The following is a 19,048-nucleotide window of genomic DNA, read 5'->3' on the forward strand; positions in this document are numbered from 1 at the left end:
GCTTAATCTTGGGTCCTGATCCAGTCTATGAGCCCAATCTACTACAAGGCCCGTTCAGTTTAATCCTTAGTGTGTCGATTATAAATTTCCACAATTGAGTTCCATTTCAATTACATGGAATTTTCACAAGTATAACTTTGTAAGCGTTTGTTCTTTGCATAGCTCTAATAAATGATGGCTTCAATTTGATTATGTTTTTCCATTTCCCTAACTGATATTGAACCCACTCCCCCTTTTAAAATCAGTCATGGGGTTTGAATTCAAGGCCTGGGCACTGTCCCTGAGCTACTTTTTACTCAAGGCTAACCGTCTAACACTTTGAGCCACAGCATTGCTTCCTGTTTTCTGGTGGTTAATTGGACATAAGAGTCTCACGAACTTTTCTTCCCAGACTGGTTTTGAACTACAGTCCTCAGATCTCTGCCTCTTGAGTAGCTAGGATTACAGGTGTGAGCTACCAGAGCCCAGCTTGAAAACACCTTTTTTATACTTAAAATGGTTGCATGTTAGCTGTTATCCTTCTGATTCTCCTCATGGGGTCATAGAAGTTGGGCTGGAGGATTCAAAGCATCACTAGGTTAAGGTTCCTGCTTTTCACCAGAGGACATGAGGAGCCAGGAGACCTGTCAGGACACACAGCCAGCACTACCATTTGGAACCAACGTAAGAGCTCAGGGTTCTGGATATGCATCTCATCTGCCAACTAATTTACTACGAAATGTAAGGCCATAAGCTAAGGGAAGATAAATAATGCCTTAATTTATATTAAAAAATCTTTTACAGCTTATAAAGCCAATAATTTTTGAGGAGTAGACTAATGTAATTTAATTATATGTTTTCTTTGGTGCTTCAAATAATGGTGGCACTGAGGATTTGAAGCTGAAAAGGAAGGCTTTGTCATATTAATAACCATTGACTCACTAAATCCATCAACAGACAGTGCTAAGTGTTCATGAAACTGGAACTCTGAGCAGCCCAGTGTAATCTGCCTACTCACATGATTTCTAACCTAAAAATACCTGTCTTAAGAAATAAACCCAACTAGATGACTCTATGCAATTTGTGTTTTCTAGTGGTTCCAGTAACATGGTCAGAGATGGAAGAAAAACCAATACATCAGAACACAATCGCAATCACATACAGAATGAAAATAGCAAGCAAGAAAGAAACGTAGGAAGCCCAGAGCTGAGGGGGGGGGGGGAGAAAATATGTATCTGAGATATCTCAGAGATCAAAGAAACCTGCCACTTTTTAAAAGCAGCTGAAGAATTCTAACTCATCCACAGATGTGCTCATTTCTGCTTTTCCATGCAGTACTACTACTTCTATTTGAAAGTGTGGGCTTTGGCAGTCATTTTTAGTGTGTTTGTGCACATATCTCCTTTGAGAATGTCCTAAAAAACTGTGAACCTTCTTCCCAGAGGGTGTTCATGTACATTCACCATGTTCTTGAGATTTCAGGGCATTTTGCAGCCTTGTCTGAAGCTTCTCCGTGGAGTCCAATGGAAAAGATTCCGTTCCTTTTTCCTCCCATTGGACTATGATGCTTTCTGTTGGGGGGGGGAGGGAGAGAATCTTAAGTTATGTCTAAAAACTAGGAAGCTGATTTTATTGCAATGTAGCAATTAGGTGGTTGCTTTTCTTTGGAGGTTCACATTAGCTATAACCTTTGCTAACCAAATGTGTGGCAAATGTTCAGGTTTACTGGATCTTTGGGAATCACACCTTGTGGACTTGCATGCTTACCCAGAAACACAGGACTGACTCTGTGGAAGAGCTTGTGTCCCAGCACTGTGGTGCATGGCCAGCCCTCTGGCCCAGCTGTCTGAATGGAGCTTTATTAGCAAGTCCAAAGCAAGCCTGGACCACTTCCATTTTTCAAGGCTCTTATGGCTATACTGAAAAAATGAAAGAAAAAGAAAAGACAAATCAGAGTTACAGAAACAGCGGTATACTTTAAATGTTTCCCTTTCACAACTTAACACCTAATACTACACATCTATAATTGTGCTATTCATAAGGTAATTACAGGATTGATAGAAAGGCTGGTCTATGGCTTGATCCCTCACAGCATTCTACTGTAGAGATGGGTGAAGCAAACCTCCTTCCTCCAGTCCTGTCAGGCTGCGAGTCTGTGATTCTACTACAGCCTCGTTTGGAAATGACTTCAAAGGTCTCAGTTAGAGGCTCTTTATGATGGGGGTGAACGGCCCTGCTACCACCTTCCTTGGAGGCGCAGAAAGGGAAGCTCCTCTTCGGTGGAGGAGCTGGGGTTGCTCCTCTACCAGGTGTCCACTCCTCTCCCTTCGCGCCCTCCCTCCCCCCTCTTCCTGAGCCCGAGCCCCTGTCCATCAGCTGTAACATCCAGCTCTACCAGGCCCAGACCTACCAGACATGCTCATTTGCCTTCTCTAGGTGGTAGGTGACATCAGACCTTCCAGGGCACTTGAAATTCCATTAAAAGCTCATTACTCCCTTCCAAACTTCTCCTAGAGACAATTCTCCAGGATACTCTTTGCAGGAGTGTCACCTTGATCTGTAATTTCCATCTAGGTGTAAACCATGCCTCTCACCTCCTTCGAGGACAGAGGCAGGGAAGAAATGGAGGGATGATGAAACCATGGCAAGGGACGCGTCCTCAGCACGTGGCAGTTTGGGGACTGGATTTTGAGACGGGGAAGTGGCATTGGCAGCGAGGTTAGCGTGTGCTGGGCTTTGAGATGTTTGCAGTAGCCGTCGCTTGACAGAGGCTGCTTGAAAATTTTAAAGGAGATGTTACTATTAGCTATGGAGACAAAGCATATTTTCAACAGCAACACTTCACCCCTATGTAGCTATGTAGCTGTGATTACAGATGTGGAGGCCCTGGTGCCTGTGTCGTATCTGGCTCTCTTGAGCACCCTTAAAGAGTGAGCTTCAACTCTGTATTGCCCCATGACCTAGAGCAAGGGGGTGTAAATTGAATTCATGCTCAGCACTGTCTCCCAAGTTGATGGCAGCGAGGTTTCCTAAACTATTTCGGGTCTGGCAATTTGCTTTCTGTCCTTCCTAGATGGTCACTTTCTCCATAATAAAGCAGGCCTGACAATTACACCACTGGCGTGGCTCAGAAAAGAATGTTGTGGACCTAGAAAAACATAATAATTTCAAAGAATGACACATTTCAGCCAAGAAATAAAGCAGTAGACTGCTTTGAAAAGAAGTGAAAACCATAGGAAACCATGACTTCATTGGGACAAACATTTGGTGCCTTCAGAAAGTTCTTGCCTACGAAAAAAAGGAGAGAAGTGAGCTGTGGGGCATGGTGTCTGTGTGTCCTCACACTTAGAAGTAATCTCTGATTTTTAGGGGCATTCCCTTTACAAATACCTAACAGTGCTTTGTTTGTATTTAATATGATTGCTGTCTAATACAGCAATTTGCATCTAGGCTTTGGTCCAAGCTATTTCTTGGAAGTCGTATTCTTCAGTAGTCATTATGCTGAGGTGCACAATCACTAACAGTTTTCACCAAGATCTATATGATGTTGTTCTCACCAGAATACATAAATCAAAACCTTCCCTACAGTGAAGGATTGAATAGCACTCTGTCAGATGTGTACTGTGAGCCGTAAGGAGATTTCCCAGTGTGTATCCAAGCATGTGCATTATCTTGAATGTGCTATTTTATAGTTTTAAGTGCATAAATGTTTGGTATCGTACTATATAATGGGAATGTGCATACTCCATCGGTTCACTGTTTTGAACAAAATAATGATCCTCGCTCCTGTGTGGTGGAAAATTAAGACTTTGTTTTTCCAAATGACACAGAGTATGAAGTCCAGTTTCTCTGTGGTTTGTTTTCCAAAATTTATACTTTCTCACGTGGTACACACCTCATCCTACTGAGGTCAGTCACGAGACAAGATGCCCTGGTGCCAAGTGCCAAGATCGTGTTCCCAGGACCATTTCCATCTCAGCAACAGGCAGAATGAGAGCAGGAGACATCCAAACAGGACAGAAGAGAAGCGGGAAACTGGGGTGTCCGCCTAGGACTCTCAGGACAGGAGAAAAACATGACAATGAAAGGTGCCCAGTGTTTACAATATCCACAGTTCATGACAGAAATCTGCATATACCCCTTCATGGCACTCATGGCACTCAGTAAATAAAAGGAGATGTGGCTCTTCTTGATGACTTAGATCTCAGTGCTTACTCAAGCTTTCGAGGGAGTTTTTTAAAAAAAATCATTATCATTATGCAGAGTTATTTCCACCGCATGATCATCTCCCTCCCCCCCCCCCCCTCACCCCGTGTACTCAGTATACATAAACCCAGTTTTCACATGCTCCAAAATCACTTCTCCTTAGGAGAGGTCAGGACTTAGTTGCCTTGATTAAAACGGAAGTTTTTAAAGAAACTGGATTTAACTCATTTTTAAATGGACTGGGTCAACTTATTTTATATTTTGTGCACTATTTTAACATAGATACTATGACAGAGAGAAAGACAGTGAGACAGAGGGGGAGAGACAGAGGAGAGAGAGGAAAAAGGAGGAGGAGGAAGAGGGATGAATTGCTGTGAGCAAATATTTCTAAGGTTGTTCTTAGCAATGTAGGATTACCAATATTTTCCTTTCTGGTGTTGGTGTTGTTGACAGAAGATAGGTTTGCAGCACAGCTTGTAGATGGCACCAAGCCAGTGCCCTGAAAAATGGCAAACATGTCACAGCTAACAGCTGGATGCAGAAATATTTCTCTTTAATTTGGACGGATAAAATTTTTTTCACAGCGGGACACTCTCGAAAGAGTACAACATCAAAGAGGGCGGGTCTCCAGTCAGCCATCAGCTGGCCCCAGGACTGAGGAAAATGAATGAAGTGTCAGGACTTTCCAGCGTAGATGCCTCGGCCAAGTGAGAAGTGAAAGGTCCAGTGGCTTGTTCAGATCACAGACGAAATCCTGATAATGGAAGGCCGATTCCCCAACGTCCTGCTCTGATCAACAGACAGGGCATGTCTGAGGAAGACTGCAGATTGATGGATGGCAGGCTTCCTATCGAGGGCGGAGATAAGCGAGAGTCGCCGAGGGCTCCGTGGCCCACTCCTAGGAGTCACCCATCTCCTCTGCTGAGCTGATGGTCGGCGGCAGCAGCCCCCACTGCGGGACCCCAGACCCCATTTCCATCTCTTCACATGGCTGCTCTCTGAGCCAGGCTTTGCCAGCCCCGCCATGAGTGTTTTACAGTTTATTGACACTTTTCAACTGTTTTTCTGATTACCATATTTCAGTCTTGACTTATATGTTAGTATTATCTGCAAACTCAACATAAACCCGTAATGATTTTCTAATATTTCTGGGACTTGATGAATGTGAATTGACAAAGTACAGTATATAGCTTGATATCAGCATTACTGAAAATACCGCAACGGTGTATATAATCATTACTCATTTATTTTATGGGGGCATTTATTGCTTGACCTTTGGAGACTTGCTTTAGAATCTTGACATCCCTAAATATTCCAAAATAAAGGGAGGGGAAAGCAGTTTTGGTTAAAAAAGGAACAATGAAAGGAAGTAAATTCTTTTTTTTTTTTCTTTTTTGTGGTTGTAGGGTTTGAATTCTGGGCCTGGACGCTGTCCCTCAGCTCTTCAGCTCAAGGCTAGCACTCTACCACTTGAGTCACAGCACCACTTCCAGTTTTCTGGTGGTTTATTGGAGATAAGAGTCACATGGACTTTCCTACCCGGGCTGGCTTTGAACTGTGATCCTCAGATCTCAGCCTCCTGAGTAGCTAGGATGACAGACGTGAGCCACCGGTGCCCGGCTAAAAGGAAGTAAATTCTAATGGAAAGGGGAGGGAAGAACTATCCAAATGAGAGAAAAATCTATAGGATTATCTATTTGAGAATGAAGTCTTAAATTCTACCCAAACAATGTGGACACAGGAGCTGAAATTTGCTTTCATGAAGGAACTTTGCTGGTAGCATGTGTGTCTTTATCCTCGGACTCCTGCTTTTTCCTTTTCTGACGTCCTGGCCATTCTGGCTCATGGCCAATCTAGAGAGTGCTTTCACATAGAACTGGGATTTATGTCTGTATTCATTGCATGGCCGCTGGTTGTATAAATTTTACCCACAGATTAAGTAATTCTCTCTAAATTGACATTTGCTCTGAAAATAGGAATTTGTTTGATAAATGACAGTATTAATCATTAGGAACATTTTTATGACCCTCATTTGGAAAATTTTAGATGCTTTTAAAGAAAAAGCTCTACTGTTTCTCTCTGGTCGGACAAATGGGATGTGATTTAAAAAGCAGTATAACATGGCGGGCAGTAGTGCTCAGCCTGTGACTGCAGAAAGTCACGTCAGCTTCCTCAGCCCACAGTTCCTTAGGTGTGAAAAAGAATGGTATTTGTAGCGTCCCTCTTGGGCCAGATACAAGGAATACATTAGCCTGCAAAAGCATTTTAGAAACTCAAATGCTGAGCCGGACACCAGTCACTCATATCTGGATGATATGAGTATGCTCCAGGAATGTTCTGAAAGACCTGGTATGTGCCTACGTCTTTGGACATAAACTTAAAATTATTTAAATGTAGGCATGGAAAGTGTAGGGCCAATGCTGTGCTTCTGCGTGGTTTTCCAGACATGATTTACATTCAGGGGCCCAAGGTGTGGTTTCTTTGTTTGTTTGTTTGCCAGTCCTGGGACTTGTACTTAGGGCCAGGGCACTGTCCCTAAACTTTTGCTCAACTTAGGACCAGGGCTCAGTCACTAAACTTCTTTTGCTCAAGGCTAGCGCTCTACCACTTGAGCCACAGCACCACTTCTGGCTTTTTATGTGGTGCTGAGGAATCGAACCCAGGATTTCATGCATGCTAGGCAAGCACTCTACCATTGAGCCACCTTCCCAGCCCCCGGAAGGGGCCCAAGTTTTGGGAAGGAAAAAATCATGTTTTAAGTTAGGATTCAAATTTCTGTTGTTTTAGGGTCCATGGGTCTCCTTGAGATAGATAGTGCTAGAAGTAGTTGCAGCCTCTGCACACTTGCAGAGAGGAAGCAGGAGTCGGAGCTGTGGGAGCGGAGGCTGGGGAGGAGGCCCGGCTCCGGCCTGGACGGGCGTGGCCTGGTAGTGTCACTTTGCTTGTCACCGACCTCGTTTTCATGTGTGTGAACGGGTCAGGTTGGAACAGATGGTCTCTGGTTTCTCGTCCAGATCTGATTTTCCAAGGCTCTAAATTTAGCCTTGGTACTCTGAGTTCTCACAGAACTGGTGACTTCAGTTTTCATGGAGACTTTGTCTGCTGGAGGAAATGCCCTGCGTGTGGCTTTTCACACAGCCCTCATTTTGCCACAGAAGCCCTAGCGATGTCCGTAGAACAGTCTCAGAGAGCCACAGTGCGGTTGCCTGAGTTGGTGGGGTACTTCCACGAACCCCTCCTTCTTCAGCTAGGGCGGTTTTCCTCTGCTTTAATACTGGAATTACATTTCAGACGTCTTTGAGTTAAAAGGGATCCTTCGTTTTTAGAGGCCGTTGTAGCTGGTGGTGGTACTGCCTGCTTATAACCTCAGCTCCTTGGGAGGTAGAGGCAGGAAGATCAAGAGTTTGAGGCCAGACCGGGCAGAGTTAGCAAGACCCTATCTCAGAAACAAAATCAAAACAAAAGGGCCCAGGGTACTGCTGAAGAAGTAGACTGGGCAAACAAAGCAAAGCAAAACAAAAAGTCTTCGAAGAACCTAACCTGGGGGAAAAATGTGTGTGTTGAGGGAGGATTCTGTTCTCCTTGTAAAAGGAAACTTCAAGAGAGAGAGAGCCTGGATCCTGGGCCAGATGAAAGTCTCTTTCGAGGTATGCAGAATAGTGGCTATTTTGTGTTTTTAGGCTATTACAAAGAGCACTGTGCTCTTTGAAAACCAGCAGCTTGGTCATTCCTTTTGGGCTAAGGTGACAAATGCAAGTGCTTAATGAGGCCAAGCAGGTGAGTACATGAATGGTCAAACAACAGGGCACACGTGGGAACTGTGGAAAATGGGAAAAACGGTCAGTCTGAAGGGGTCTGCTTTTTTCTCACCTTCAGGAAATTCTCACAAGATTAGGAACACACTTTTTGGAAATCTATTGAGGTAAACTGTATAAGAAAAATAAAAACGGTCTATTGCTTGAATGCAACCCAAGAGCTATTCATTTGCAAACCTTGCTTTAGAGAAACAGTTTTCAGAACCACGTGTGCACACAGATTTCCCCTCCTTGGGAAAAACAGCTTCTTACTTTCAGTGAGTTCACATCAGCTCTTGCCTTCCATTGATTTATGGTTATCAGTGCTAATGTAAGTTGGCAGCACTAATAAGCGACAAAGCTGTGGACAAACCACTCAGGAGTAGCCGTGACAGCACACTGCATGTGGTGTGGGACTCCTGAACTTCTCATCTGGAGTTTTCTGGAAAGAACCGTCCTGCGAGAGCTGGCACTTTCTGCATGCGCTGCTCAGAGGGATTTTCAGCAAATGCCCCACATGGTGTGTAATGAATGAGAATGTGTGCGATTGTTTCCTGGATGATGCTGACGGTCGTGTGAAAACGTGTGCGGTGTCTCAGTAGATACCGTTGGACTGAAACCCTTAAGATCTCCTTTAAAAAGTCAGAATTAGCTCTCTCCTTACTTATCTTCCACTGCTGTTGGTATAAGATAAAAGAGAAAGTACAGACCCAGAAGCAAAGGTTTTAAAATAGCAGCAACAGCTATCACAAAACAATCAAAGGCTGATAGTGCAGTGATGATATATATTGCAAATATTTTCCTTGGAGCCTCTGATAAGATGCTTGACTTGGGCTGACAGTCAGCTTCTCTGTTTTAGCTGTGCGTGCATGCATGCATGCAAAAAAAAAGAAGTACGAAGCAAAACAAAAGATAGCGTTTCTATTTATTTATCTGTTTAAATTTCAAAGATATAAAAATGAAACAATGTCAGGTGGCTTGTCATCCTAGCTACTCTAGAGATCTGAGGATGGCAGTGTGAAGCCAGCCCGGGCAGGAAAGTCCATGAGACTCTTCTCTCTAATTAACCACCGGAAAACTGGAAGTGGTGCTGTGGCTCAAAGTGGTACAGCAGTAGCCTTGAGCGAAAAAGCTCAGGGGCAGCACCCAGGCCCAGATTTAAGCCCCACAATGATGACGACCACCACCACCCCATCAGAAAAGCACGAAGGAGAGTTGGAGGTGGGGAGGATGGGTCAGAGGTGGATGTAGGGGAGTGGTAAAGTTCCTGCTTAAAATGCATAAGACATTGGGTTTAGTTTACAGTACAAACCATATGTGTATAAAACAAAGATCTCAGCTGGGCACCGGTGGCTCACGCCTGTAATCCTAGCTACACAGGAGGCTGATAGGAGGATTGCAGTTCAAAGCCAACCTGGGCAGAAAAAGTCTATGAGATTCTTTTCTTCCAATAAATCACCAGAAAACTGGAAGTGGCGCTATGGCTCAAGTGGTAGAGCGCTAGCCTTGAGCTGAAGAGCTGAGGGACAGTGCTCAGGCCCATAGTAAAAGCCCATGACCGACAATTAAAAAAAAAAAAAGGAACCAAAGATCTCATGTACAGAAAAGATGAATAAGTATAACACTTTGCCATTGTTTGTGTTGAATTATTTTTCCTTTTCTTTTTCTTTCCTTGGCCATACTGGGGTTTGAACTCGGCATTGTACTTGCCAGGTAGGTTCTCTATTACTGGACCACGCGTCTACATTTCTAGCCCTTTCAGCTTTAATTATTTCTTGAGTAGAATCTCTTCTGGAGTTTGCCTGGACTTGGTTCTTCCTCTTCATTCTTCTCGTATAGTAGGGATGACCATGCATGCACCATGCCCAGCTACTGGTTGACTTGGTGTCTTAGAAACTTTAGAAACTTTGTCCACTCAAACTGCTGTCCTGGTATCAGCCTCCTGTAGCTACAGTGTTTCTCTTTCTTAACAAGTAAAACATGCAAGGCAAAAGATAACTTCATCTCCTTTTCCTCCATTGCTTGATTTCTGAAGACTACTACTATGAAGGTTGTCAGGAATCCTTCTAGTCCAGGGCTATGTTATTGGTTATTGGGTATGTTATAGGGATATTATAATATGCATATCACAACATGCACCGCTGTGAAACATAATACAAGAGAATTATTTTCAGTATTTTACCAATGATCAATGATTGTTTGCAACTGTTTTCTCTATCAGTTTATGTTTTGAATATTTATAACAACTAGATCTTAAACAGATCTAGTTTGTTGATTTCAGGGAAGTTATATAAACGGTTTTGAATGAATAAAATGAATTATTTATTTCTTCAGTGATGAATATTCCCATTATTTCTCACTGCTGCTACAAACAGTGCTACAGAATGCTCTTGAACTTGTCTCATGGTTTACAGGGGTAATTTCCTAGAGGTGAAATTGCTGATTCAAAGCATACATTCATCCCAGATTGTCAGTGTCTCTCTGTGTGCTCATTATACTTCTTTTCGGCAATGCAGCAACTAGTTTTCTAAGACAAAGGTACTAAGTATACTTTCTTTCTTTTTTTTTTTTTTGGTCGGTCGTGGGGCTTGAACTCTGGGCCTGGGCGCTGTCCCTCAGCTCTTCAGCTCAAGGCGAGCGCTCTACCACTTGAGCTACAGCGCCACTTCCGGTTTTCTGGTGGTTTATTGGAGATAGGAGTCTTGCGGTCTTTCCTGCCCGGGCTGGCTTTGAACCGCGATCCTCAGATCTCAGCCTCCTGAGTAGCTAGGATTACAGGCGTGAGCCACCAGCGCCCGGCCTAAGTATACTTTCTACTGCAGATTTGCTATTACAGAATTTACATACACCCCCACCAAATTTCCTATGTTTTTTCTCATGCCTTTAAGAGTTCTTTTGTTGGGCTGGGAAGGTGGCTCAGTGGTAGAGTGCTTGCCTCACACGCATGAGGCCCTGGGTTCGATTCCTCAGCACCACATAAACAGAAAAAGCCACAAGTGGCTCTGTGGCCCAAAGCACTATCCTTGAGCTGAAGAGCTGAGGGACAGCACACAGACCCAGAGATCAGGCCCCATGACTGACCAATAAAAAAAAAAGTTTCTTTGTCTGACTTTCTTAGGAAGAAAAAACAGGGAAAATATCAAAACTTTATTGTTTGTATTTATTCACAATACAGAGTATATTTTTAAGCAAAGCCTTGTTATAGCCAACTGCTGTTTCAGGCTCAATCTTTTCCTTAATCCAAATACGACACTTGCCTTCATTCTCACCATTGAATGAATGACATTTCTGACTTTTTCCCGCAATTTTCATAGGCCCTGAGGAGGTTGTTTGAACATTTTTTTGCCTATTTATATATAAAAAATTCCTATTTATTTTAACTCTTCTGAAAGTTAATAAAAAATAATTCTTAGGCTTGGCACACCTATGTATATTCCTTAAGAATTTTGGACCTACCTGGTATCCAACTTAAAGTTTCATTTTAGCATCCATCATATGGGAATGTTAATTCAGCCTCCAAGAACAAGTTCCTGAACTCAGTTACTGTCAGCTGTCACCTGGTGAATCGTCCCTCCTCCAAGTGGTCCTTTTTTACCTTCTTGGGAAAGCACTAGCTTGTCTCTGAGATCAACTGCATGCAGGCAGGTGTTTTGGAATATTTTGTTAATTGAGCTCTTAAATGGTAACAAAGCTGAGCTCATGGCAGAGAACACCAGGAAGACTCTTAGTACCTCGAGCTTTTTAGAGATGTGTTTAGCTCCTTTGTAGTCCTCACATTTGGGTACCCCGACTCCACTTTTTCTGAACAGATAGATGATGCATTAAAATTGGCCCATTTTTTTGGTCTTATAAGAAACAATGGTTGGGTATCTGTGGCTCAGGTTTGTAATCCTGGCTAGTCAGGAGGCTGAGATCTGAGGAGCGTGGTTCAAAGCCAGCCCAGGCAGGAAAGTCCATGAGACTCGTATCTCCAATGAACCACCAGGAAACTGGAAGTGGAACTGTGGCTCAAGTGGTAAAGTGCTCACCTTGAGCAAAAGAGTTCAGGGGTAGTGCCCAGATCGTGAGTTCAAGCCCCACGACTGACAAAAACAAAAACCCAAAAAACAATTATGATGTATTTCGGGGAAGCCAGCATGGCGGCATGTACTTTCAGTGCATGATGTTTAATGGTAAATAACCACTACTTTTTCTTCAAGGTGAGTGGCTTTACATCAGGGAGCAACACTAGAGGTTTCCTGGTTATCAAAATATATTTAATTAAAGAGGTTATTGCTGGAAGGAGAGAGGTCCCAGTTTTGAGGTGGACTGGCTAGTGGGTGTTGTTCAGGTGAGCAGACTTCCTACCAGGCCCTTCTCCCTAACTGTTAGTGTCACTTGTGGCTCCAGAGGTTGGCTAGGGATGATGCAGAGCTTAGCTATGAGCCCTTGCTTCACTGTAATTTTCACCAGCAGCCCCTGTGGAAGATTTGTGGGGGGAGGGTGTGGGAGGGGGGCTGGGCCGTTCAGTGTGTGTGTGTGTGTGTGTGTGTGTGTGTGTGTGTGTGTGTGTGTGTGTGTGTGTGTGTGCATGCGCATGCATGCCAGACCCTAGGGCTTAAACTCGGGGCCTGGGTGCTTTTCTTCAGCTTTTTTAGCTCAAGGTTGGCACTCTACAACTTGAGCCACAGCTCTACTTCCAGCTTTTTGCTCACACTTTTCTGCCCCATCTGGCTTCAAATCATGATCCCCAGATCTCAGCCTCCTGAGTAGCTAGGATGACAGGTATGAACCACCAGCAACTAACCCTCCAGATATTTTTAAATTCTATTACTGGTCAATAGGGTTGTTTAGACACCCGGAGGGCTTTGTTCAATGTTGCTTGGTTGTCGACCACAGGCTCAGAGTTGCAATGCTGAGTCTTAACTGAAATTCTAGAAACAACTCCCCTCCCCCCTTCAACAAAAACAACTAGTATAATCTAATTTAAATGTGGTGTCTGTCTTTGGCTTGTTCCTGCAGCTGATTTATTCACCACATAAAATATTCCACTTCTGTACCCTGACCCGAAAAGCTAAGAACTGAAAGACATCATTAGCCTTAAATGGAACATTAAGCTGTTCTTCTTGGATGGAATGGATTATCAGCAGCGATCATCACCTTGATGTGTTTACAAAGCCGTAACTTCTCAAACGATTGCCCTTATGAGATGAATGTTTCTCTTTTTAATTTGTAGGGGTTAGTGGAAAGGTTGGAGGTGAAGAGGAATGAATTTGAGAGCACCAAGAAATAAAATTCACTCAAAAACAAAAAAGTAACTGTTGATAGTTAAAAGCAACTGTCATCGCTGATCCCCGCGGTTCTCAGAATAGAAGTGCTGCACTCAATTAATATGAATGACCATGCTAATTTTAGGACCTCAGTGTAACCAGTGAGGATCTCCGTAAGATTTATTCTCCGGGTTTATTTGGAGAAGAAAAGTGGGAGGGCTTAATAGAGAGAATAAGAGTCAGAATTTCTCAGGATGCTGAGACTCCAGCGCTGGCCGCGCTGGCTCTGTTACTGCTGCAGCTACTCAGTCGTATCATGGTTCTTTGGAGAATGTACCCCTAAGAAACCTTTTTATTGTGGTACTGGGGGTTGAACCCAGGCCTCCCCCATACTGAACAAGCACTCTGCTCACTTGAGCCATGGCCTTAGTCCTTTCTCTCACTTCTTCTTTTTCCTTTTGAGGCAGGGCCCCACTAATTTTTGTCCTACCCAACCTCAAACTGGTGATCCTCTCACCTCTGTCTCCCACGAGCCTGAATGACAGGCATCCAGCACCGTGCCCATCCCCAAAACTCTTTTCTCTGGGAAGCATTCTAGAATAGCTGTAGCTAGGTAACTGTCCTTTTGTACCTCTAGGTAGCTGGTTCTCCCCCTTTCCCCACCCCCACCCCCAAACACTCTAGATCTGAAGGGGTCTCTGGAAGAGGAACTACAGTTTGTGCCACAAGCAATCACTCAGCGTGGGAGTGGGTAGCGAGTTCTTTCACCTACTGCCTTGGTTTGAGGAAGATTCTTCCTGTGGGATACCTTGGGGGACATCAGCTTGGGCTGGCCTGTAGCAGCAGTGTAACAGCAGCCTCAGGAAAGAAATGGAGCGTTCATAGGAAACGGCCGTGTTCTTCTTTCCCTTTTTGAACTTCTCTCATATTAACGATTTTTCTCCGCCTAGTTTCGCTGGAAACGGGGTGTCCATTTACCTTATCCCACGCAGAGTCTATTTAAACTAGGGATTTTTTTTTTTTTCAAGTTCGAGAAAAGGTCCCTCTTGCTGTGCGTCTGCGGTTATCCTTGAACTCAAATCCCCGGCCTCAGCCTTCTGCATTCTGGGATTACAGGGTTGTACCCCTGGGTCTGACTTTTCCAGTTCTGTACAGCTTCACCGCTCCCTGGCCGCGCTGCCCTGTAGGTGCCACGGCTTGCTGGCAGCCGATGCGTGCTTGCGAAGCCCAGCCGTTGAGCAGTGGTGGAGCGGCGGGTGTGGGGCTCCAGCCCCGTCAGCGCGGCCTTCTTCTTTCAGCTTGCTTTGTGTACCCAGCAGCTCATTACTTAAAACTAGCCCGTCAAAATAGCTCAACGAGGCCTTGGGAAATACGCTCACATCCTTGGGAGACCACAACTATGTTTAATAACAGGGCAGATTGGCTTGATAAGGGGGGGAAAAAAACGGGTTCAACTTGCATCGCCCTGAACTATTTTGCTGTAGCTTGCACCCGCATCAATAAGCCGGAGCAAGCCTGAGGGCCATAAATCGCCGTAGCTGACAAGAAGACCACGCTAGGGGAAGCCGGGAAAATGATTGCTGATGATTCGTTCTAACTACTTGACCTTCTGACCTCTTCTCTAGATATATGACCAAGATGGGACACTACAGCACTTTATTGATGGTGGGGAACCTAGTAAGTCGAGCTGGATGAGGTATATCCGATGTGCAAGGCACTGTGGAGAGCAGAATCTAACAGTAGTTCAGTACAGGTAAAGTATGCCTTGATTTACCACTTACACAGCTGAAGCCCCTTTGGCTTGCGTACGCAAATTCAGGCTGGCTGCCGGTGGGGCTGCAAATGCATTGTGCAGAACTCTGCATAGCTGGGCAGGGAGGTTTGGGGGGGGGGTGCAGCAGGGAGGGTTGTGGGGGAAAGGCTAGGTTTTGCGAGTTTTCAGTAACAAAGATGCTAGTAGATGGCCTCTTGTGGTCCGTGCATATAGCGAAGGGATTCTCCATCCTCAGCTCCTCTCCTCCACAGATGGGACAGTGCAGAGGCTTGGGCCCACCCCTGCTGCAGAGCAGTAGTAGGAATTCAGAGCGTTGGCCCTTCCTTCCAGTCTCCTTTGGGCTCTGTTCCTGGGAGAGCAGGTTCCTCTGGACAAAAAGTCCTGGGACTCCAGGGAGTCTCCACCTTCCTGAGATTCCCTTTCCAACCCCGCCATGCTCAGCCAGAGGGTGGAGAAAGGGGGCTCCCCCCCCCCACCTCCCCCTTGCCCTGCCCTGAGGTACCAGAGCTTTGGGATGTGGCTGGGGAGTCTTCCAGCTATTTTTCAGGTGATAAAATCATTTCCCAAGCCCAAAGCAGACAAAGGCAAGGTGGGGGGTCACCCCCATCTCTCAGGTGGCGGCTTGGGAGGCCTGTGGAGAACTGAGAAGTAAGTAAGATGAGCTTTAGGCTGCTCAGCCAGCCCCGGCTGGGTGCACCTGCCAACCAGCTGATGCCACCGAGTGACCAAGAAGGTGGGCGTGGAGACCTGGAGGCCCAAACAGATGACACGGGGAAAGAAGCCCCCCCACGCCTCCTTGCCCCAGAAGTCCTCAAAAAACACGGGCCGTATAAATATATGAGCTCAGTTATAAACAGCCCTGTTCCCTTTAGAATCAGAAGCAACTGTTGAGCTTTGTTAGGCACCACAGACACATCAAAGCCCAGGGCCGGGGCTCAGGCCCTTGGAGCTCTGCCTGAGGACATTTATTTTCCTTTCTTAAAAAAATTTTTTTTTTAAAAAAAAGCATTTTCCCCCTTGTAGTTAAGGCTGCACAAATTTGGTTTGCTCTCTGAAAACCTCCAATTAGAAAAAAAAAAAAAAAAAGGGGCGGGGGGAAACAGCCATGGATTTCTTACTGTGATTTCCTATGCGATGTTATTTTATTAACTAAGAATAGAATAGGACAGCACAGTAATTAGTTCTACTAGTGTCTATGGACTTTGGTCACCTTTCCTGCCAAGATGTTTTGTGGGGTGTTTTTGTTGTTGTTGTTGCTGTTGTTACTATTTTGTTGTTGCCTTAAAAAAACAAACCCACCAAAATTCTGAAGTAGAAAAGTCAGTAAGACGGTGCTTGGCAGTCAGCAAGAGATAGCTTGGCTGTTTCTCTAATGAGTACCCAGGGAGCTCTTAAGGCAAATTCTGAATTTGGGGAAAGAAACCCCTGAGAGGGGGTTCAAATGAGTCATTAGCTATCTGTTGATGGCAAGCGAGGTTTACAGCTGCCCGTTCCTGATGGCGGTGGAGCCAGGCACCCCCCTCTGCCGATCTGTTTTTGATTACTTCAGGTCCTTATAAAATGAACTACAAAAACACAATTTTAAAAACTGGCATCCATCCCTGGTGAGCCCGTCCAAAAGTAAGAAAATAGAAAAGTTGGGCCCCGAAGAGCCAGCCTAATTTTTATTATACATGAATGTCCTCTTCACAAAAAGTCAGCTGGTTTAAATTCATTCTGTTATGATTTGTAATATCTAAATGGAATTTTCTTCAAAGCGCTCTTGATTGATTGACCCTTAGCTGAACGTTTTGTTTTTATTTTGAGGCTGACAGTAATGTTTGTTGGCATGCATTCTGCTCAGCTGCATTGGACGCCATGAAGCTATCTTTATGAGTCATCCAACCACAATACTAAATACATGTCAGCAAAGGAAATATTATCTGAAAAGGGAAAAATCTCTTTGATGTGCTTCAACATGCAGAGATTTCTGCGAGTTTTGGAAGCTCAGCCCGTTTGTAAGGAATGGTGTATGCTTACACATTTCTCCCCCCTTCGGCCGACTCAGAAGACCACCCATTGCTTGAAAACAGTTCTTCTCTTTCAGCGGTAAAGTGTGTCATTTGGTTTTAGCACATTCATTTGCTGGGCGCTGTGTTTATATTAAAGGAAGCCAAGCCGAGAGATGAAATGTTACAAGGGTGAAGTACAAAGTAGACTCAATTTTTCTCAAGTTAGGAGATGCCAGTGATTTATAACTCGGCTCCGATTTTGATTTCTTTCTTTTTTTTTTTTTATGGAGCAGTGGAAAGAATTAATAAAATGCACAGCTCTCCGAGATGCCGAGGGGGGCAGCGACGTTGGGGGCTGGACTGGCTGGAGTTTTTGTCAGATATTCATAGAATGTCGGGGGGAAGCCATTCTGCTTAGCTAGCACTGCCCTCATGAGACAGGACGGCAGCAAGTAGGGAAAGGAACAAGATAAATGAAATTTTTGCAGCTGCAAGTAAAATATTGAGAATCTGCACTTTTTTATTGATCTTTATGATCCTATTGCCAAGAGCCACTTTGTGGTGACAAAATATGTTGACAAGTGCATCTCTCACCACCATGAAAAATGCGGAGAAGGATTTGCCTTATGTCTGCAGTGTTATACACGGAACAAATTGCCCTGCTACAGCCCATTCCTTACAGAGAGGCGAAATTTAAGGCCTACCAACCCTACACACTTTTATCTGGGACTTGAGGCTAATATCTGTAGCCATCCTTCATTGAGAAAACCAGTCGCAGTCTCCTCATATTTTTTCTTTAAATCTGTAGATTTTTCTACAGTACCAAAGCTGTTATTTAAAAAAAAAAAAGTTTATTTCTTGGTCCCTTCATTGGATCATTTCAGAGTATAATCTTTCAGCCAGCGAACAGCAGTCCTCTTGTTTCATTGAATTTCTATCCATTCCACAGAAGAACGTTTTTCTCTCTTCCTCCTACATCAAACTTCGGAGAGCTTTTATTTCTCTTGCTCTTTACATTATAAAGCTGCTGCATTTTATTGCAAATTTGGGAACTCCCAAAGCCAAGTTGCCAGAATACATTTAGTCTTTTTTTTTTCTTCAAATAAGTGATCAATAGAATTAATTTATATATGATGTTGGGAAACCCTTGCCTTTGCAGCTTGCCAAGAGAAAGAATTTTCTCATTTGTGTGAGATGGAATTTTTTTTTTTTAAATGAACTTTTCCAGCCAGGCTCCAGGGACTCTCAGTTATAATCCTACATAACTCTGCAAGCTATGACTTAGAAGATCCCAGTTCAGAGTCAGCCTGCACAGAAAAGTCTGAGCGATTCCATCTTCAACAAACCAGCTAAAAGCTGTACTGGAACCCTGGCTCAAGTGGTGGAGCACCAGCAAGCAAACTGAGCATACGGCCCTGAATTCGAGCTCTGATAACTGGCACTAAAAAAGGGGAGAAAAATCTACTGTCTCTTGTGCCATGCTCTGTGGCTTTAAGACCCTCTGTGGAAAGCCACTGTGGGATAAACTGTATTCATATTGAGTTACAAGCCTCATGATTTAGGGTCCATTTATTGTAACCAAAGGTCTAGGTGGAGCTGGGCGGAACATTTGTGTAGCAATAAAGATGTAATGGGGCTTTGAGTGCTACTAAGTTACTAAGCTGGGTTTTCTTTTGTTTTGAATAGGTCGAATATATTCTACCGAGCCTGTATAGATATCCCCAGGGGCACCGAGCTTCTGGTGTGGTACAATGACAGCTATACGTCTTTCTTTGGGATCCCCTTACAGTGCATTGCCCAGGATGAAAACTGTAAGAACTTATTTCAGCTCTCACTTCACGTCTCAAAATACCTATTTGAAAGCTAACTTGAAAAGAGTCTTTCCGGAAGTGTCTGAAATGTGGTTTGCTGTGACACCCAATGCCAGCGTGCTGAGGGCCAGCCCCTCCCTTTTCCCCCTGGGGGTGAAGCAGCTTCACCTGCTTTGGCCTAACTTGTTCTTCTGTGCACACTTCCACAGCCCTTGCCAGCCTTTGAAAGAACGGCTGACCGCGA

General features: G+C 44.3%; 1 protein-coding gene across 2 annotated transcripts in view; it reads left to right on the forward strand.

The window, feature by feature from the left end:
• Nucleotides 1-19,048, forward strand: part of LOC138818173 (putative histone-lysine N-methyltransferase PRDM6) — a 129,110-nt gene that overhangs the window by 55,931 nt on the left and 54,131 nt on the right. For both annotated transcript variants that reach the window (XM_070009116.1, XM_070009118.1), the window contains 2 exons: nucleotides 14,854-14,981; nucleotides 18,680-18,804. In XM_070009116.1, coding sequence (XP_069865217.1) covers nucleotides 14,854-14,981; nucleotides 18,680-18,804 — 253 coding nt within the window. The remainder of the gene's footprint in view (nucleotides 1-14,853; nucleotides 14,982-18,679; nucleotides 18,805-19,048) is intronic.

The sequence above is a fragment of the Dipodomys merriami genome, unplaced genomic scaffold, assembly GCF_024711535.1.
Source record: "Dipodomys merriami isolate MVZ:Mamm:240054 unplaced genomic scaffold, mDipMer1.0.p SCAF_72, whole genome shotgun sequence".
Classification (NCBI taxonomy): domain Eukaryota; kingdom Metazoa; phylum Chordata; class Mammalia; order Rodentia; family Heteromyidae; genus Dipodomys; species Dipodomys merriami.